Source organism: Puntigrus tetrazona, chromosome 1 (genome assembly GCF_018831695.1).
Source record: "Puntigrus tetrazona isolate hp1 chromosome 1, ASM1883169v1, whole genome shotgun sequence".
Classification (NCBI taxonomy): domain Eukaryota; kingdom Metazoa; phylum Chordata; class Actinopteri; order Cypriniformes; family Cyprinidae; genus Puntigrus; species Puntigrus tetrazona.
In genome coordinates, this window is record NC_056699.1 from 16,491,914 (window position 1) to 16,513,606 (window position 21,693).

The 21,693-nt window shown below is 37.9% G+C and overlaps 1 protein-coding gene across 1 annotated transcript; it reads left to right on the forward strand.

Moving 5' to 3' along the window:
* Nucleotides 1-1,033: 1,033 nt before the first annotated feature.
* On the forward strand, nucleotides 1,034-21,682 carry itga6b (integrin, alpha 6b). Its single transcript, XM_043245975.1, has 25 exons — nucleotides 1,034-1,266; nucleotides 9,573-9,700; nucleotides 9,778-9,857; nucleotides 10,397-10,658; nucleotides 10,975-11,106; nucleotides 11,700-11,913; nucleotides 12,418-12,611; nucleotides 12,795-12,883; nucleotides 12,957-13,084; nucleotides 13,198-13,287; nucleotides 13,381-13,442; nucleotides 13,558-13,721; nucleotides 15,221-15,358; nucleotides 16,067-16,182; nucleotides 16,356-16,509; nucleotides 16,614-16,697; nucleotides 16,812-16,891; nucleotides 16,993-17,070; nucleotides 17,157-17,259; nucleotides 17,392-17,565; nucleotides 17,649-17,747; nucleotides 18,005-18,115; nucleotides 18,483-18,581; nucleotides 18,701-18,826; nucleotides 19,617-21,682. Exons 1-25 carry the CDS (start codon nucleotides 1,094-1,096, stop codon nucleotides 19,779-19,781), a joined length of 3,243 nt encoding a protein of 1,080 aa, XP_043101910.1. The 5' UTR covers nucleotides 1,034-1,093; the 3' UTR covers nucleotides 19,782-21,682.
* The last annotated feature ends 11 nt before the right edge of the window (nucleotides 21,683-21,693 follow it).

Below are 21,693 nucleotides of genomic sequence, written 5' to 3' on the forward strand. Positions count from 1 at the left end.
AGTCCATGTGACTGTGTTCGTTTGGTCCAATTTACCTAACCGTGTTAAACCTAATTGTTTGAATGCATCTGATGTTCTATTTCTGAAATTTTATATCAGGATCGCGTTGACATTTTGACGAAGCGTTGTTTTGATAATATGCTAGATAGTATTCAGTATTCATGTCGATTCAGTGACGGTATTAACAGGTCAGTGGGTGACCAGCTATTTGTCTCTAGTTCAAATGTCACGTTTGTTTATTAGGCTATTTAACATTTGTCTTTCACTCCTTTTTGTGTACTTTCCCCACATCCCCAAATCCCCAATCCCGGTGGCAGCATTAACCAAGCTCATAGTTTTATTCATATGGTTAGTTACAATGCTTATATTGTCTCAATGTCCCAATTGTCTAAAAACAGATTTGGGACAGTATATGCTAGGCATTTAGCCTTAAAACTCAAGGGGTCTAAGGTCAAATAAACCAGAGATTGTTAATTTGGGAGAATGGGAAGTGATTTAACATGAGTTGCAAAAGCAGTCGAACCGTTTAGAAATGGGCTTCACTGTTCACATATGAGCTGACAGCAAGCCTCTAAGTAAAAAATAAAATAAAAAAAAAAAAATCGCAAATGATTTGCAGCAATGTTTATCTTAGCTGTTAAATGAGTGTATAGGCCCTACACTATAATGGATATTAAACCTAATTATTGAATAAAAATAGCAAGGTATGTTTTTGCACAATATAGGCTTATGTAACAATATTTGACACAATCGTGCACAATTTAGGGTTGTACATTTATAAATGGATATAGCAGGTATAGGGTTATTTCTACCTGCTCTCTAAATACATGTTTATCCACAACCCAGCTGGTTTACTTATCACTCAAAAAAAAAATTCCTCTACACTACGTTAAAATAGGCAACAATAACTAGAGGAATGCAGAATAACGGGGAGAAACGGATCCCGGAGCTGCATTAGCAGGTAGGGGCACGGCGGAGGGTGGGGACGGGTGGAGGAGGGACGTAGCGCAGATTCCTCCCTTATAGACATCCACAGACCCGGCAGAAGCGGGCTGCAGTCTCATCTCTGAAGCGAACTCAACCTAACAGCGCTATGGGATCTTACAGGACTTTAACTCTACCGCTTCTTAGCTTGTTGGGCTGGACGCTGACCTCTGCCTTCAACCTGGACGCAGACAACGTTATCAGGAAGACGGGAGATGCCAACAGCTTGTTCGGTTTCTCCCTTGCCATGCACCGACAACTCAGACCAGCTGATAAAAGAATGTGAGCATTTATTTTCTCCTCTTCTGAGCCCAGGTATCGGGGTTTTCTTGAGTTTATTCCACATTTGCAGCAGACGTAATCTTGGCGGTTTGGTCGTAGATTACTTTTTCAACGATTCTCTCGACAGTGTACGTCAACGTACGTGTTTATGCTATTCTCCTAGGAAATCCACACCTGACATTACACCGTTAAGCCTCGAGACATGTGCACTGCACGACATTTCAAGCAAGTGCATTAGATAATGTGAGCCAAACAAGTCCTGTTAAGAACTAGTCTAGCTACTCACCCTCGTGTCGTTTTAAACCCATAAACATACTTTTATGAGGGAAAACAAATGGAGAGGTTTAGAAAAATGACTTTTCCATACAATTACAATGTTGTGTGAAGATACCAAATAAAAATAAAAAAACGCAGCTGCTGCATCACTAAAATATTTTAAAGCACACGGCACATGCTATCATATACTATATTCAAAGCAATACAGTCATTATGTAAAAAAAGAGAGAAGTAGCAATGTCCGATTCGTGAACCATTAATGATTCACATGAGTCGGGTGTTTTAGACGAATCGGTTGATTCAGTTTTGGGTCTGAATGATTCGAACCGATTTGTTTCATGCGGTCGAGAATATTAGCAAACAACGTAATGTAATTATTTTGAGTTTATTTCAAAGCTGTATTACATGGAGTATAGCCCAACAGAATCACTTTAAAGACATTTTTTGGTTACCTGTGCTTTTGAGAATCAACGCTAATATAAAGATAACGTTATACAGATTTGCAACAGTATAAGGGAGTGAAGCCTAAATAATGGCTTTAGGAACATTTTTATTTAGGACTCTGAGGTTGATGTCATTTCAGGGCATAACGTTATCCACCCATTACTGTGCTCATTACTTGGAAATAAGCTCTGCATGCATATTTAGCTTCATGGAGCTCATTAGAGATGTCTGGTCTCCTTCTCTTTCCTCTCTGTGGAGATGTCTGGTCTCCTTCATCCTTTAATTTTAAACCTCTTTGACCTCAAGAACTTTGAGGATTAGTACGTGGGATCCTTAGTACCTAAGGCTATTTGAGAGTTGCAAACTTTAGAAAGTGTTTCTATAACACATTTATGGAATTCTCAGTAATGTCAATTTGATATTGTCTTGGTGGTTCACTAAAAAACACACCCGTGTTGCCTTGGCAGCATCAGACATGCGTTGTAAGTTTCAAGCCTAACACGCAAGTGAAAGAATGTGTGCTGAAGCCTGTAACTCATTCCTGAACCTCACTACTGCCATCAACCCTGGCAGCACAGGAGAGAGACCGCCAGGACTGACCTCATGTTTGTCCTGCAGAGAGTGAGTCTACCAGTTATACAAGAGACTCATGTCGAGTTTAGATGTGTTAGATTTGCATTTGCATTTAGTTATTTAGCACATTCTTTTATACAAAGCAACACATGTAGAACACCACATGCTGTTGATCATACAAGAGCCAACAATACTTGTATTAGCACAATGCCAAGTTTGATGAGTAAGCAAGACCAAACTGTGGAAAGCAGGAAAAAGAGGGAACGAGAAGATTATGAGAACAGCCTTTCATTATAGCTGTGGTTTTATGTCCAGTAAAATTCAAACATCACAGCCTACTTTTGGTTATCAGAATAACAATTTGAGAAAGACAAACGGTTGCTTAGTAGCAAACCTCACGTCACCCGCATTTTGCAACCTCTGAATTGTGCAATTAAAATAGCAGCATCTTATTTGTATGAATTTACGATGTATTTCAAATATTGCAAACCACACCCAGTGTATGAAAGTCACATTTTTTGTGTTTGTGCACTCTGACTCATATCCTCAGTGTGTATCTCTTGGGCTTGGCAGACTGGCTGGCTTTGTTGGAACACAACAAATCTTCTACTCAGTAACACATGCCCTACAGGTGTGTGTGTGTGTGTGTGTTTGGAGGTGATTCACATTACTGCAGGCCAAGGCAGGGCAGGGTGTGTTGTTGGGGGGAGTGTAGCATTGATGTAGAATTCCTTGGCTTGTCAGAGCTGGCAGGATGGAGCCGTTATTTTGTAATGTAAGCAGTGTGTGTGTTTGTCTGGCACCTTAATATTTTTCTCGTGACAGTGAAACACAATTTGGAAATGAGTAGCATAATCATGAAAAGTGATTTTATTCTTATTCTCACAAGTAAAATGCACAGTGTTGCTAATAAAAGGGGACTCGGAAAACACATTCTCTTATCAAACAGACAATGGCTACTTTGTTAGTGGACACAAATGCAGAGACAGAGTTAAGTGTGGTACAGGACCTGATTTAAAAAAAAAAAAATCACTTACATTTTTATAAACATTAATTGTGGTCAACATAACTTAGGAAAAACATAGGTACCCTGGAGGCTCATTTATTCTTTGTTACTCTTTGTGAAATGATCCTATTGTAGCAGAGAACCTGTAGGAATAGTGGGAAACACTATTCAGCAAGTGTGCCCAGATTTTACCTCAGGAGGCAGAACTTGGCAGAAAGTAATTTTAAGCTAAGCTCTCTTGAACCTGAGCCTTCATCTTGGCACCAGTAATTGATTGGTTTTGACTTGCCAGTACTTCTCTGAAGCAGTCTGGGCTGGTGGTGCTTTCATAATGGGCGTTATTTCACAAGTACATTGCAGCACTTTCTTTTGTTTTTGGTTTAAAAGATTTAGTTAAACAAAATGGTATCCACAAGTTTATTCAATAGTAAAATGCATTATGAAACACAGCCTAGTCACCTGTCAATGTGCCAAGGGTTTTAAACATTTAAAGTAAATAAACATCCAATTGAAACGTTCTGACAAGCCCATACATATACATGCTGAAGGCTTCAGTGACCTGAGTTCATGTAATTCAGATACACACCTAAAAAATAACAGTGAGCATTCAGCCTAAAAATATGAGTGCTTGTCTTATTATTATATATATATATATATATATATATATATTTTACTTTTTATTCACCTGCAGTAACACTCTGACATGGTGAGTGATGTAGTCACAAAATCATTGTATTCTTGAAATCTGAGAGCCTCCTTTTGAAATCTGATCACAAGTGGTCACAGGAGACATATTTGAGATGCATGTCCTGGTGCAAACAGGATCTGAGTGTCTGTGGGGGCAGGGGTATCTGTGTCTTCCAACTTTCACAATTAACTTTGCCGTGTGACATATTTTGAAGGTCTAATTTAGCAAATCTAGTGTTCCTCAACACGTGCTTGAATGATAATAATCAAACTTTAATCTGATTTGACTTTAACATGTGGTGGAACAATGTAGCAGATTCAATATATACAATAATATGTTGGACTATATCCCAGAGTGCAGTGAGTCCAGTCGGCATGGAAATGGGCTACTGCTTCCTTCCTGTGATTCTCTTAGCTTCCTGTGCAGGAGTAGGCAAAAAGATTGGGATGAATTTGTACGTCAGTAAGAGCAAGCAGGTATTGGTCTCATTGATCTGTTACTTTCTATTGGATCGGCCGTTTAGGTATTATTGACCTACTGTAGTTTGCTCAGTCGATGTATGAAACTATTAAAAATATTGAAAATTACAATATTTTTAATGAAACGATTCTAAAATCCATTCCTCCAAAACCTTTAAGCTTCAAAAAGATCATAATAACATTGTAAAATCATGTCAAATACTTTGATTGCTTCAGGAACAGATTTAATTTACTTATTTGAACAGGCTGGTATTACGAGCACTTCCTCTATCTGTGTCATGAAAGCAGGCGTAAATGAACCCAAGTGCAGATTTATTTAGAGTCAAACTAGAATACATACAAAATCCCGGAACAGAACTAGACTTGACATGGCTAAAACTTGACTCAAAAGGAAACTAAAGCCTGAACAGGAACAAGAACCAACAGCGGAGAAAACTTCACAAAGTTCAAGACTTAAAATACATGACAACGACTAGGTTCACGATGGGAGATCTTATACAAAAAGTAAAAGCATCTACGGCATAGACACCTCCAGAGGTTCTAGAGCAGACTCGTGGGCAGGTGCAGGTGCCTGCAGCTCTCACTGACCTCAAAGGTGGGTCCCGGTCTAGGCCCTAGCTCGGCATTCACTGGAGCTCGGGTCCCATAGCCCCCACCTATCGTAACCTATCGTGGCTACCATCTTGGCCAGAGGATCAGGCATGGCATTAGTCAATTCAGGATTGTTTGGCAGTTAATCGGGTTGTGCAGTGATCATCATAAGAAATCCAGAAACTTATCTGATAGGCTGTGAACAGGTCCTGGAACAGCAGGTGTACTGTGAGCCGATTTTAGCGGGGCAGACCTAACGTGAGCAGGTGCTGGAGTGGTTGATAATCCTTTCCTCCTCAACAATAACACAGTAAAATCAGATCCTCTCAGATCCAGTGCAGGTCAATACAGTGTTCCAAAGACCAGTGTGGGGTGTAACATGGCATTTTAGCAGACATGTCCTTGTTTAATCCATAACGGAAAATGATTTTCAAAAGATTGAAAGTTCACCTGATAACACAGAAGTTCACAGAAATCCTCAATGGAGCAAACGCCTTGCTGGAGGCGAAGCAGACAATCTGCTGGGTACATGATGGCATGGTTGTGTATTCTGTCATGAATTACCGTTGGAAGCAGGCTTAAATGAACCCAAGTGCAGATTTATTTAGAGAACGAAACAAGAATACATACAAAATTCCGGAACAGAACTAGACTTGACTCGAAAGGAAACTAAAGCCTGAACAGGAACACAAACAAACAGCGGAGAACACTTCACGACATTCAAGAACTATAATACATGACGAAGACTAGGTTCACAATAACAGATCTTACACAAAAACTAAGAGGGTCACAAGACAGAAACAACCAATGAACAGACAGAACTGAGAACCAAACAATTAACCAAAAAACAAGTGAGAACAAGACCCATACACAGGGCAGAGATACAATTGGGCAAGGGAACCAAGACACTGACAGGAACCAAGGCAAAATAAAAATAAAAGATATAAAAACATAGATATTTTAAGTAATATAGAAATCCTGGCCCGGACATGTCTGGGAGGTCACCTTATGGTCACCTTACACCTTGAAGCATGCTTTTTTTTACTTCATGCATGTGCACTGTAGCCTTCAGTGTCCTGTATCCCTAACATCCCAGACACTGTAAGGCTCTCCAAGGAAATGTAGCTTATTAAGCCACAGAGAAATATCAAACCACCGAAAAGATCAAAGCTAGGCCCTGTGGATGTTGAACTTGAACTTGACTCTTAACACATATTTTGCAAATACTGACCCCTAGACCTGCAGCTAGTCGTGAACGTATCATTGCCTAAAGGGAGTTAGAAAATCTAGTTTTCCAACAGCACCGTTGTTGTGCACAGTGGGTCAGGTTATATCAGTTTGCAGTCTGTATCTTCTAGCCTGGAGTCTTTGAAATGTTTGAGGCACATCTGGAGCAGTAATTCAGCTGCTGTCAGATCGTAATGTGAACCATGACACTCCAAACCTCCTCGGCAGCCCTGCTCTTGCACCATTGCAATGGCCTCCTCTGTAGATTCCGCAAAACATCAACGCTTAGCATTCCATGCAAAATTGTGAGAGCGCGTTTATAAAATTGGCCTAGTATAATATAACCACGATTTACTGCTTTTCAAATAATGACATGCTTTTAGCCATATCAGTGAGTAAACAAGTGTGGGTTAAGAGTTGAGGAATTAAAGACACAGTGCTCATGCCACATTGGAAATATTGTAGCTACAAGATGATTCTACTCTTAAGTTTCAGAAATAGTGGTTTCTACAGAAAGAATCATGAATGCAAAAATGAATCCAAATGTGGCTTTGTTGGTAATTCACATTCTCTTGTAAAACCGAAGAAAGCACAACCGGCAATTATAAAGTGGCACAGCAGCGGTTGCTACTGTTAGCAACAAGTTTGGTTGTTTTTACATAATGTCACAATCAAATAGGAGCTTTTACTAAATTCTGATTATAATTTTGCATTTGACCAAGACATGAAAGGACAAGCTGGAAGCACGTAATTACAGTAATTCTGACATAGCACAGGTCAAATACACCTTAATATTTAGCTAGCCAGAATCATTTTATTGACACCAGTGCCAAACACTCTTACACTTTCATGTCGAGACTTCTTGTGTTGGTTATTGTGCATTGATATCTGTAAAGCAGATACGCCTGCCTTTAACTTTTGCATTAAAAGTAGCTGAAAGAACGAATTACAATCAGCAGTTTAAATAATCAGTTTAGTCAAACATTTGATGTGTGGCTGCAAGAGTAAAACAATACTTTACAAGATCAGAGTAATGTTCTTCTATTTGCCAGGCCTGCGGTTTCTGCTTTACTCTCAGAAGACCATTCACTCTCTAGAATGAGTAATGGCTCATTCGTCTCTTTCTAAGTATGTTGAGAGCCTGACATTTTTAACAGATGAGACGTATATCTCTGTATCTGCATCACTCTGTGCATAATTGAATGCCAGTCAGACTCTGGCCTCAGGACTCTCTCTGAAAAAGCTCCTAGTAAATAGAGTTCTTGTCCTCTTTGTTCTCCCCTCCCCACTTCCACCTCTCTCTTTTCTTTCCTTCTATCACTTAATCCCTCTCACTTTCTGAAAACTTCTGTTGCTCTGTGGAGATTCATTTGTATTTTTTTTAAATTATTTTTTAAGATCTCTTTGGGCTTGTTAGTCCTGTAGATATAACTGTAACAGAGCAAAATCATCTCAATAGCGGCAGTGTGGCATATCTTTGTTGCGCTATTCATTACATCTCTCTGGGGAATGATTAGTGGAGACACATTGCATTACCCACAAATCAATTATGGGGCTTGTCAGAATGGCGTGTTGCTGTTCAGGAGCTGATTGTTATCCAGGTTATTGCAATTTCCTGAGATGTGTAGGTTGATTAGCATAAGGGATGTTGGTCCAATAACAAAGCTTTTAATAAAATGAAGCCGTCTTGTCTGAGTCTTTATGGATTAAGTTAATGTACGCTAGAACAATCTTTGTTATGTTGTAGGATATCTAATGTGTAATGTAATGATTTTTGCGCTTTGCATTAAATTTAATGTAATCGTGAACATTTTTGTCAGATTTAGCAATCTGTATGCTCTCAAGATTGCAATGAATAGCAGGTATTCAGTGGCTATTTTTGCCCAGCACAAAAAAAGTTTGTGTTGCCCTTTCAGAAAAACAGTGCTGTCTCTGTCTGTTGGAAAATGTGACTCTAAAGCTATTCTCTTTTTTTTGTGATCCAGACAGATCTTGGTCTATATGGTTGTTCACTAACAGAAGGAATTAGCAGTGATTGTTGGAAATATCAGTTGATCAAAGCATGCAATGAAGGGAATTCCCACCCCTAAATGCCTCACCCTTTTTAAAACCTTCTGCAAAAAAATTCTGCCCTAAAATTATACCTTTAGGGCGGCACCTAAAAGGTTCATTGTTGTGTCTTCGAGATACTACTGTAACGTACTACGTAAAAATCAAGGAGATTTCTAAATGATTTTACTCTTCCTTGAACTTTTTGTGAGGGGGTTGTGGGAAATGTAGTCTCTTCTTCGGTCTCTTCTTTTGTCTAAGCCCACAAAGAGAGCTTGTGTAGCTAAAATCTGTGAAGTGTTGGGATGAATGTTATCGCTGAACCAGTCAATCCAAAGAAGAGAAAAGAGGCTTTCACTCGCTTAAATGAAGTGAAACCAGAGATACAGGCTTTGGTGGTGAATATTCTGAGTTTTCGGTGGACTAAATTTCTTTTATTCAGAAGAGAAAAGGTATTCAATGGGGAGTTTTTCAGTAGAAAGAATAGAAAGAGTGTACAGAAGACTTTCCACACATAGTGTATCCAGACAATGGCTCATTTTCTGAGTGTGCTGTTGAATCTGCATTGTTTCCACTGAAGATCCTTCTAAAGACCTGTGTGCGGAGTAATAGAAGATAATAATTAAACGCCTGAGATGCTTGAGCCAATTACTTTGTAACACTTTGTAACAAACGTACCATTTTAGAGTCTATAATATTGCTCAGAACATTCACAAGTGGTTTGTTGCGTGTGCAACTGAATCAGTGTAAACAGATTTGCAATTCATTAGGACTATTATGACCACCATTCTGACTACATCGTTGACTGTGTTTCTCAAAAAAAGCATTTTCTCACTGAAAAAAATGATGCTTATATTATGCTTTTCTTGTTATTTGGAGCTGATTTGGCATTAGAGGGGAGGAGTCAAAGCACATTGCATATTTGTAATATGATATATTGCAAATCCATGAATTTATTTCTCTTGGTTTTCAGGTTGCTTGTTGGTGCACCAAAAGCTAAAGCATTGCCCGGGCAGAAGTCAACAATTACAGGAGGCATGTACAACTGTGACATAAACTCTCCCGCCCAGTCATGCCAGCGAGTGATATTTGACAATGAAGGTAATCAAAACAAATGAAAGTAAAACACATTATAAGTTACTGCATGTGTTAAACGAGCATTTTTATTGTGCGTGTAGAAAACCTGGCATCTGAAAATAAGCAAAACCAGTGGATGGGAGTTACTGTACAGAGCCAGGGACCTGGAGGAAAGATACTGGTGAGAGAAAGTGTGTGTGTGTGTGTGTGTGTGTCTGTGTGAGTGTGTGTCTGTATAAGTGTGTGTGTGTGTGTCTGTGTGAGTGTGTGTTATGGATGCACTGCTATTAAAATTCTATATTTTGTAAATGGGAATTAGAGCATTAGATTTAGTTCTTAAATACAATGTACAGTATAAAAATGGATATTCATTTTGAGATTTGCTGAAGATGACACCCAAGGTAATCTAAATGTAAAAATAAGAAGCTTTTTTATTTCAAATAAATACTGTTCATCTGAAATTTAGAGATATATTTATAATAAACTCAAATGCATTTGAAAATACACCACAACTGTATTATGTTTTTTTAGACTGTAATAATGTTTCACAATATTTTCACTCTATTTTGATCAAATCAATGGTAAAGAAAAGAGTTGCAAAAAAAAAGTCTTACAAACCCCAAACGTTTTCTTTTGTGGCATATGTGTAGCTGAATATTTCTAACAGTGCAAGGAAGTTTTTTATTTATCAGTTTTCTGCTATTTATTTGCTCTCTTCAGGTCTGCGCTCATCGCTACCAGCGACGTTTATTTGTGGGCTCAGTTCAGGAGCTGCGTGACGTGACGGGTCGTTGCTACGTACTGAGTGAGGACCTAACGATTAATAATTCCATGGATGAAGATGGCGGGGACTGGATATTCTGCTACGGGAGAAACAGAGGACACGAGCGCTTTGGATCATGCCAGCAGGGTCTCTCTGCCACATTCACAAAGGACTTTCACTACCTGGTGTTTGGAGCACCGGGCGCTTACAACTGGAAAGGTATTGGAAGACAAGTTGGACTGGAGTGCTTGTATATTTGTTATCGAAGTGTAGGTAAATCTATAATATGTAATATTAAGTGAAAACCCAGTCGTTATAAAAAGCTCAAGCTATAGCCACTGTTAAACCCAAGACTCACGCTCCCCCACATCACTCAATTTTTGCACCTTCACGACATTCATTTGTAGCTCATCTGACATATTGTTTTTTATCCCCCTCTTTTTAAACGTCTCTTCACTCATTCACTTTGTCCATCCTCAACCCTTCACCCTTTTCCTTTCCTCGTTCACTCGCCCCTCCGCTGGGTGGATGTCAGGAGTGGTGCGGATGGAGCAGAAGAACAGCTCTCTGTGGGAGGAGAACATCTTCGATGACGGCCCGTATGAAGTTGGAGACGAGAGCCGACTTGATCCAGACCTGGTGCCCGTCCCCGCTAACAGTTATTTAGGCGAGTCCATCATCACACGTCATTCCATTCCTCACCCACATCACTCGACCCCTGCTCCGTCAGGCGTGATTAGGAGGATGTATAAACATTTCAGGATGCGAGGAATAGCCTTTTGGTTCTAGTCCGTTTTGGTCGGTCGGTCGTCCTTATTTGGTGCAAATCTTGTTTGTGCTTAATGTAGGTGTGCTGTTCTTGACTAGCATATCCAGTAGCCATCCTGATCAGTTTGTGTATCAGTCACCTCCCCTTCAGGTGGCCGAGGAGAACGGTTATGATGTGGCCTCCAATAGCTATTTAGGTTTGTGGGATTTCCTGGATGCCATCTTGATCAGCTATTTGCGTTCATCCTATACATCGTGTCCTTTTTGTGAACGTGTGAATGAACGGTGTTGCTACGTCATTGTTTTGAAGCTGTCTTTCTGTTGACATCCACATCGCATGAGCAAAACTAAGATATACTGTGAATGTCTGAGTCGGTCGGAATCACGCATGTTGATGTGGAGGTTGTTCATGGGTTTTATCATCGCATATTCCATCAGCTCTAGAAGAATTTCAGTATTCTTTTGGTTAACTTTAATCTTTAATAATCACAGGTTTCTCGTTGGACTCTGGAAAAATGCTGACCAAGAGAGGTCAGTTGACTATAGTTGCTGGGGCTCCAAGAGCCAATCACAGTGGAGCAGTTGTGCTGTTAAAGAAGGACGACACTCTACCATCCTTGTTAACAGCCGAATACATCCTGGAGGGTGCCGGACTTGCCTCTTCCTTTGGTTATGATCTTGCAGTTCTTGACATTAATGGAGATGGGTAAGATTCACTTAAACAAAGTTATATGTTATATTATATTATTATTTGTAAAATCATTAAGCTTTTTTTGCACGTGTGTTTTTTTTTGTTGTAAATCAGTATTACTTTAGTAGTATTTATATACTTTATTTAATTTATTACATGGTTTTGATATTTTATTGTTATTTTTAAAATATATATTTAGCATTAATTATTGGTGCAGTTTTAGTCATTTGAAACTTAAAATAACTTTTTTAGAAAATACATCAAATTTTTGTTTAGATTTTTTATATAAGGTTTATTTTATTTGATTTATTTTTTTTTATTCATCAAATTTTGTTTTATTTTATGCATCAAATTTTATATATATATTTGTATATATATATTTATATATATATATATATATATATATATATGTGTGTGTGTATATGTATGTACAGTTTTGTCATATATTTTTTAGTAGTAGTTTTGTTTAATAATAGTAAGACTAGGTGTATAATTATTCGTCTCTGATTATTTCAACAGGTGGCAGGACATCGTAGTCGGAGCACCTCAGTACTTTATTAAGGACGGTGATATCGGTGGGGCCATCTATGTTTATCTCAACAACGAAGGGGCTTGGGACAAGATCACACCCAAGAGAATTGAGGGAGCTGCTTATTCCATGTTTGGTCTGGCTGTGGAAAACATGGGAGACGTGAACCTGGACGGTTATCATGGTATGTGCTTAGTATATAGTCTCTTCTATAAATGCAGCTGATGTAAAGCATCCGGAAACATATTCAAGAGAGGAACGGATGCTGTAATATACATCAATTAACATTAAAACATTGCTATGTTAATAGCGATAACCACAATAATGTGATGTGATGTGTAACTTAATGCAATGCTGTTTTTTTAAGATGTTGCCGTTGGTGCCCCGTATGACAGTAACGGAGCTGGAAATGTATATATCTTCCACGGTTCACCCGAAGGCCTTAAAAAAACCCAGGTATAGCCACCTTTCTTTATTTTCCTTTAGTATTCGCTATTTATGTTTTTAATAATAAATGAAAAAATGTCAGGTTCTTGGAGGAAAAGATCACAACGTGAAACTCTTTGGATACTCTCTTGCTGGGAACATGGATTTGGACAGGAATAATTACCCCGATCTGGCTATCGGATCTCTCTCCGATTCAGTGCTTGTGTACAGGTATGATCACATCGGGATCTTTTTTTATTAAAAACACATTTAATGCCTCATTTAATTATCATTCTCATTATTAAAAATGATTAAATGCATTAATCATGGGTCTCACACGGTAGGGCACGGTCAGTTATCAGCATCGAAAAGACCGTCACCACCACTCCGAAGGAGCTAGACCTCACTCAGAAAAACTGTGGAGACACTATATGGTGAGAAAACTATAATCAGAAGAAATAGCAATAGCAATACCGGCAACAGCCAGTAATCCCCATCTAAAAGCAAAGTTTTATTGCATTTTCTAGCCTTGACGTGAGAGCCTGCTTCAAATTTTCAGTCAAACCCCAAACCTACAATCCTACTCTGAGTAAGTACATGTTTCTAGTTTACCTTCACAGGTAAATGACCACTCGGAAATAATGATTCATCTCTAAATAAGAATCTTATCGCTTCGTTTGACCATGTCTTTTTTCCTTCTTTAGAGGTGAAATACACTATCAAGGTTGAATCTGAAAGACAGAAACTTAACCTTCCTTCTAGAGTCATCTTCAACCCGCGCACAACCAATGAGTACGAAAGCACGGGAATCGTAGATCTCAAGGGTCAGGGGACAGAAAGCTGCATTAACAAAGGCCTCAAACTGCAGGTACTGCACAGGGGACAAGTACAAGTACTGAGCGACATGCTGCTAAAGGAAAAACTTTCAGTTGAGGGGAATTGAGACGATAAATCAACGGGGGGAGTAAAGAATGGCTTTTTTTATGAATTAACATTTGTATTTTTAACACATACTGTTAAATTTGAACTGATTAAGAACAAGTAGACTGTTACAAGGGATTTAGAGTAATACGTTAAACATGAAATACATAATTAACAAAGTAAATAAATAAATAAAATACAATAACAAAAACTAAATGATGATCGTAAACAATAGTGAAATGTTAACTTTTCATTTTGACTCAGGTTGGGGGTAGGAAGCCTCATCTAAACATTGTATCTCTGTTCACAGATGATTTAATAATCTTATTTCATGTCTGGTATATTTTAGCTGCTTTTTTAAATTTACATAGGGAAAATTTTAAGTAAAAGCAAAATATTGTAAAATCTGGTTTAGAAGCTGTAACTTTACGCTCATGAATCTGACCTTTTCCAAGCAAGCGCAGGACTTTACCAGCATTACTTAGAAGAGCAGAACAGACACAGCACCTTTTCTTCTGTAATATCAATGAGCTTATTAAAGGATGTCAGGATCAAATATGAAATCTCAGTCAAAAGTGGCACCGTCTAAAGGGACGTCTAAAGAACAAATGAGGCACTGATTCACTTTCAGATCCACAAAAAGAGCATTCTGGGTGAATATTTAAAAATTGTGAAGGATTTTTAGATGGAAGATAACTTAAAGATAAAGAAGGATAGATCCGTTTCCATGAAGACATTGCTTTAGGGGCAATAATAGAGAGTTCTTCTGATATGAATATTATAGCATTTTTTTATCTAATAAATCAATACCGCCTATCATTAAACTGGGAATGTCTTCCTTTAAATATGAGTACTGTAAAGATGATTTAATAAGCTCTAGAAGTTTAGGGTAAATGCCATTAATTATTCTCAAAAATTCTATATGAATATAATCAGTACTGTTTTCTTTTCTGAATTCCCATTCAAGCCTCATTCTTGTCTATAAATTTTTAAATACAAATGATATTCTTTTCCTGTTTTTATATAGAATATATTGATTATTCCACATTCGTGAGGTGAAAAATTATGCTTAAAAGCCAGTTTACAGGAATCCAGTGCTTGCTTGTGAAAATGGGCTAATTTAATTGGTAAATTATTAAAAAACAGGGAGCGTTTCCTCTGAGCATACACTGTTTGACCCAGTTGATTTTAAACACTTGTTGTAAAAATCAATAGCATTAAAGCCCCCTCGGCATGGTCCTCTAGTTTTCCTTTTTCTATATTAGGTCTTTTTTTCCCCTAATAAATGTAAGGAATGACTTTGCTTTGATGCAGTACAAAAGGAAGTACTGCCATCTAGTGCTGGATTAAGGACGCATTTGACGCTTTAGCGATGGACTAGCATTATGCTGTAAACAATGTAAAATGTCAATGTCTTTTAATAATGCAAGTACGTGATGTCCAAAGGAAACCCTAAGAGACAAACTGAGAGGTATCCCGATTGAAGTCTCTGTGGAGATCCAGAATCCATCCACACGCAGGAAGAGACAGAGCTCTCTCCCTAACCTGCTTCCCATTCTGGACTCTAACCAAGACGCCACCACCGTACCAAGGTACCAGCAGCTTCTTCATCTTTACACTTTTGGTTATCTAACGCGAGATTATTTATTATATACGATATACACCGTCACCCACATGTTTGGGGTTGGTAAGAAGTTTTAATGTTTTTGAAAGAAAACACAAATGACGTGTTCCTAGGATCCTGGAACAACATTGTGATTAACCAATCAGATTTGAAGAACCAGTTTATGGTTTTTGTGAACTTTAGGCTTACAATCAGTGTATGGCGCTTGTACATCAGTATTATTCATCTATCATTAAATCTGATTTTAGGCATTACTCACGGCTGAGGTTAGGTTTAGGTGTAGAGTCAAGGCTATATTTATGGATTCAAATGTAGTTCAAGAAGACACGCTGACTCAGGAACACATCAAACTAAGCAAAATCAGGACATGATCATGATCCTTCAGAAATCATTCTAATATGCTCATTTCCTGCTCAAGAAATTTTTCTGGTTATTATGAACATATGGTTAATATATGATAATAAATCCATAATATGTTGATTGTTGATTTATATTTAATGTAATTTTTTTTTTTGGTTGTTGCCCTTTAATGCACAGTTTTATAATGGTTTAGCAAAAAACTGCTCAGCTTTATCTTTATATTTAAAGAAGTGAAATAAACCAGTACTAAACAAGTCTACGGATCTCATTCAGTTTTAAATATTATTCTGATTCATACCGGCTTGCAGGTTCAGTTTATCAAGGAAGGATGTGGTGCTGATCATGTCTGTCAGAGTGACCTGCAACTACAGTATAAATTCCACACCAGGGAACCAAACAGAGACGTCTTTCATCCATTACCCGAGTGAGTTTTTATTTCTTTATTATCACGCTTTTAACATGTCTGAATTTCCAAAAGCATCCCCCACATCTTTTTTGAAGTGCCATCAGTTGTGTTCAAATAAATGAGCAAACGATCTTCAACAAATGGCAAAATAAAGTGTCATGAAGAAGAAGAATTTATTTTTTTCCTCACAGGGAAAATGGAGTTCCCATCCTGTCTCTTAGTGATCAGAAGGACATTGCCTTGGAGATCAAGGTGGTGAACCGGGGTGAAGACGCTTATGAAGCGCAGCTGTCTTCCTCGTTCTCCAAATCCCTCTCGTATTCTGCTGTTCGCACTAAATCTGGCGTGAGTTCAGCTGCTGGATGTCTAACTCATGACCATCTTATTAATCTTGGTTATTTTTGTTTTGTATTAAGAATTCGTTTTTAAGGGCTCCTAAATCTTTACAGGAAAAACCGGTCACCTGTCTAGCCAATCAGAATGGCTCACAAGCCGACTGTGAACTCGGAAATCCTTTCAAAAAAGATGCCGAGGTGAATATTTTAATTATGTTCGTTTTTCATTTGCAGTTATGTCACTATATTATAAAAGCTCTATTTTTCAATTTTCTCATGATAAAAATAATAAATAAATCAACTTTTTTTCAGACAACTTTCTACATCATTTTGAGCACGGGAGGAATTTCTTTGGATACCACTGAGGTTGAAATTGACCTTAAAGTCAAAACGTGAGTGGCGGCGTAACCCATAACTCTAGTCAAAGGGCACAATATCACAACTAGCATTTTCCATAGATTCATGTTTGCATTTTTCTCCTTGCTAATTGCAGGACAAGTGATCAAAAGCAGTTACAAGCAGTCAAAGCCAAAGCCATTGTTAAGATCCAGCTGCTATTGTCTCTCTCAGGGTAGGTTATCATGTCTCATTTTCTTATGATTATAAAGTTAGTGTCCTTTATTTGTATCTGCATGTGCTATCATGTATCATCTCCAGCATCGCCAAGCCGTCTCAGATCTACTTCAGTGGAGCAGTTAAAGGAGAGAGTGCGATGAAGCTGACAACTGATGTCGGCAGTCCAATTGATTATGAATTCAGGGTGACTATTATACATTATATAACATATAAAGCATACATGTTGTATATTTACGATAGCTTCTTTGGTTTGTTTAAAACCTATTTTTGTATTTGCATACACATTTTATTGTTATTATTGTTAATTGCTTTACAGGTTACAAATTTGGGCAAACCCCTTAAGTCATTCGGCACGGCTTCTATAATTATCCAATGGCCGAAGCATAACTCTCAAGGCAAGTGGCTGCTGTACCTCATGAGGATGACCCCATCCGGTTTAGACAGCTTCAGCTGCTCAAATCAAGATGAGGTCAACAAACTCGGCTTGAAGGTAGTTCTAACAGTCAACAGTTTTGTCATTAAAACACCGCATCCATTTTGAAACGGACTGATCGTTTGTTCGGTCTCACCTAGGAGCCTTCAGTGACACGAACTAAACGGGAAATTGGAGAAACACCTGCAAAAGAAGGAACGGCTTCTCTGCTCACTGACAAGAGGAAATACACAGTTTTGGTAAAGAAATGCTAAACAATTATAGAATCAATAAAAAGAATACAATGCATTTAAGACTAACAGACTAATTGGTTTACAGCACTCTACACTAAATACCCCAAAATATGAGTTATTACTTAGGAAATATTTAAAAAAGAACATAAACGTCACACTGACAGAAGTATTCAGACCCTTTTAAAAGCATTTTAAAAGTTGTATTTTTGAATGTCTGTCCTTGAGCTGATAGTAAGCGTCCTGTCTTCTTCTTGTGTTTTTAGTCATGCGAGGAAGGGACGGAGTGTGTAACATTCAGATGTCCCCTAACGGGAATGGACAGCAATGCCGTCATCAGCCTGAGGGCTTACCTTTGGAACTCTACCTTCCTGGAGGTGAGCGTGGCGAATGGCTATCTGTTCAATTTATTATTAATAAGAAATTATTGCTTCTTAAAAAATGCTTTCCAACCAAACGTAAAGATTTTGTCATAGAATGAACAATTCATGAAATTCACTCATCCACTCATTTGAATTCAAGAGGACTTTTTAATCATATTTTTGGTATATCATGATGGGTACACTGGCACTGCATTTTCCTTGACAACATATAAAGCCAACATCGATACAGATTAAACATTTTTCTAATTATTTGGCGGAAACGTAACACGCTAGATCCTTCTCATTCCTTAATAAATATCTTTTCTTTTCTGTATCACGAACATAATAATGCCATTAAACTATCAATAAACCTTTTTTACAGGACTATAAAAAACTGAACTACATTGATATTATTGTCAAAGCATCGCTTGATTTCAAGACCTCCGCCACAAATATACAGCTGAACAATGAACCAGCACTGGTGAGGACATTTTTCATATATACCTCTCCTTCCATGTTTTGATCAGTTTGCCTTTTCTGTAATATGCAGGTCTGAAAACTCATCTTGAGGTGATAAATGCATCATTTGTCCTGTTACAGGCACGTGTTACCGTGTTTCCGGAGCACAAAGTAGCGCAGTACGGCGGTATGCCCTGGTGGGTCATACTGGTGGCCATTTTACTTGGACTCCTCTTGCTGGGCCTTTTGGTCTTCTTGCTTTATAAGGTAAGATGATGTGACTAAACATTTAGGATAACCTAACCCTACTGTTGTATCGAACACTGACGATCTGTGATACAGATTTTCAACATTTTGTACCATTCGCATGACATTTAAGTATTTAAAACAAACCTTTACCCTTTTAGTGTGGTTTTTTCGGCAAAAGCGGCAAAGAACCTGAAAAAGAGAGGCTGACTTCAGATGCGTAAACAGAGAAACAGAGAACGAGAACCTCTCTCTTAGGGTAAAAGATCTCACAGATCCAGCTGACCTGCGTGCTCGGAGCTAGCATGAAGAGTTAGCTAATGCTAACCCACTTTAGCCTGAAGCACGTTCTGCCTGTCAGTGCCTAGATGTGGGGAAACAGTGGACGTTTCCTCGGCTTCCATTGCTCAGACATAAGGGGAATGCTATGAGGAATGCAAACTAATCATGTGTGAAGTTTTTGGAAAAGGGTTTATACTTGTTTGCATCGACTCGGCTTCAGGGGCTTGCGACTGGGTATGACTGAATGTCTGAATTTCTAAAGCTCTTTTAAGTCTTTAGATGTGGCTTAATTTGGGAACTTGCGCATTTCTCCGGCCTGCTTGGGATGTTTACCGGAGCATCTCTGTCGCTTTCAGAGCGTACGTTTCTTTCTACAGCCAGACTCTTGCTTATATCTTCTTTAAAACATTGAACGTTTCATTCTTTCTTCATGCGAGGCATGCTGCACACATCACCTAGTCTTTGTTTTTTGCACATTTTCTTGTATTGTTAGCATTATCTTGCGCTAATTGCGTTTTTTTCCGAACAGTGTGGATTTTTCAAACGTTCCAAGTATGACGACAGAGTCCCCAGTTATAGCGCTGTGCGGATAAAGAGGGAAGAGAGGGGGAAAGAGCCAGGGAAAGAGAAAATGGATCCTGCCGAGAAGAAACAATGGATGACTTCTTGGAATGAAAATGAGAGCTACTCGTAGCTAAATGCTAATCTGATTTCGAAACCAAACCAAAGACTCGCTTTCTAAGGCCTTTAATGCTTACTTTTGCACACACTGAACTTTTCTTAATGTTACCGTTCCATCAAAACGTGAAAGGAAACACCTGAGCTCGATTGAGATTGTGTTACAAAATGCCGTGTGGAAGACGGTTTACTTGAGTTTAGTTTTTATATTAAAATTGTCCCATTTTCACATCACAGGTCACCTCTCATGCATACAGTAGTGTATATACATTTAATGTATTTATTCTCAGCAGACGTTTCTGTTGTACAAAAGGCCAAAGATTTTTCGTTTTCGTTTTGTTATGAATGGCTTGTGTGAGTCAGGCCTGCTCGGTTCATATTTTTTCTTATCTTGATATCCAGCTAAACCTGGATGAATGTAAATATTTGTGTCTTTGGATTTTTTTTCCATTCGTAGCTTAATTGTTAATACCAGTCAGGTACATATTTTATTTTCATAGGTGTTTTTTTCACTGTACTTCAACTACTACAACCGGGACTGATCTTATTAAGAACTACTTTGTTATGAACAGTTTGATATATTATCGGTTGACTGCCACAATCCATCGTAAGATCAAATTGTAAAGGTTTCTTTTCATTTTTGAAGGCCGTTTGAAAATATCTTTGTATAAATGTGAAGTTGCTTTTATTATTATTTTTTTTAAAACAGCACCTTTTGATAATGCAAATGTTCAAATAATGAAAAGTATTAATTCTGTATTAATCTGTAAAGTGACTCGTTGAATGGTGATATCTGATGAAATCTGAATTTTAGTCACTCAACAAATGTATTAGCTCACACAAAATTGACCCTGAAGTATTGAAACCGATTATTAGATATTTTCCAAATTAAAGTTTTGCTGGACCAAAATTGATATAACAGATACCATTTTTTTATTAAACGAATTATTTTGGTGGTTTTGTTAGCCGTAAATCTGATTAATCTTTCAATTTACCCTTAAAGGACTGAGATGGTGCTGCAGACAGAAACAAAAGACATAGCGGTTGAGGATGTAATGACTAACCCACAATGGGTCTGATTGAACAGAAGGTATACAGACAACTGAAGATAGGGTTTCACAGCAGACGGTGGCTGGGGGCGTGAGTGCAGGATTAGTGATTGGTGTGAATGACACAGGTGGAGTGTTAATAAACAGGCACAGACTTGTGCGGTAGACAGCCATAGAAACTGATGCAGGTGACGCAGATCAAGACTCATACTGAGGCATTCATCCAGTCTTTACCTAGTCACCAGTACCACAAGCTCAAGCTTGGAACATGTTCTGCTTTTATCAGAAATACAACCATTTTTTTCCATTAAATAGTGAGCAATATGCTATAGTGTACATATATATGGACTAAAGGCTATTACACACACACACACACACACACACACACACAGGTTTTCCTATTATAATAGTGGCATCATGATAATAGTGACAGTTTTGTACTGTATAAATTATATTTACACTAACTCTCAACTTACACCTCACACAAACAAAAAAAATGTTGTTTCCTCACAGGTACAAAAAAAATGTTCCCATAAAGTGAAAAGAATTTAAATGAGAATTTATTGTAGACAGATTATTTTTTAAATGGTTGTAGCAAACTATGCAAACCATACATCAGTAATACATACTAAGTAAATCCTATTTAGCTTTCAAAATCTGTTTTAAAAAAATTTACCCTTATGATATGTTTTGTGGTCCAAAGTCTCACGCATGCATGTATGAATATACAATATTTATGTATCTCTGTGTGTGTGTGTATTCACTAAAAATGAAAATTGTGAACAGATTATTGGAATGCTTTTTACATGAAATACTGTTTCAGTCTTTTGAGTTGCAATTTTTTTGCAATAAATTATGTAATTAAGTATGCAATTGTAA

Bases quoted from the DNA above. Each gene is read 5' to 3' on its own strand.
- itga6b (XM_043245975.1), top strand. From the start codon at position 1,094: ATGGGATCTTACAGGACTTTAACTCTACCGCTTCTTAGCTTGTTGGGC. The intron at 9,701-9,777 runs GTAATCAAAACA...TTGTGCGTGTAG, and splicing joins AGTGATATTTGACAATGAAG to AAAACCTGGCATCTGAAAAT. The intron at 13,085-13,197 runs GTATGATCACAT...CTCACACGGTAG, and splicing joins GATTCAGTGCTTGTGTACAG to GGCACGGTCAGTTATCAGCA.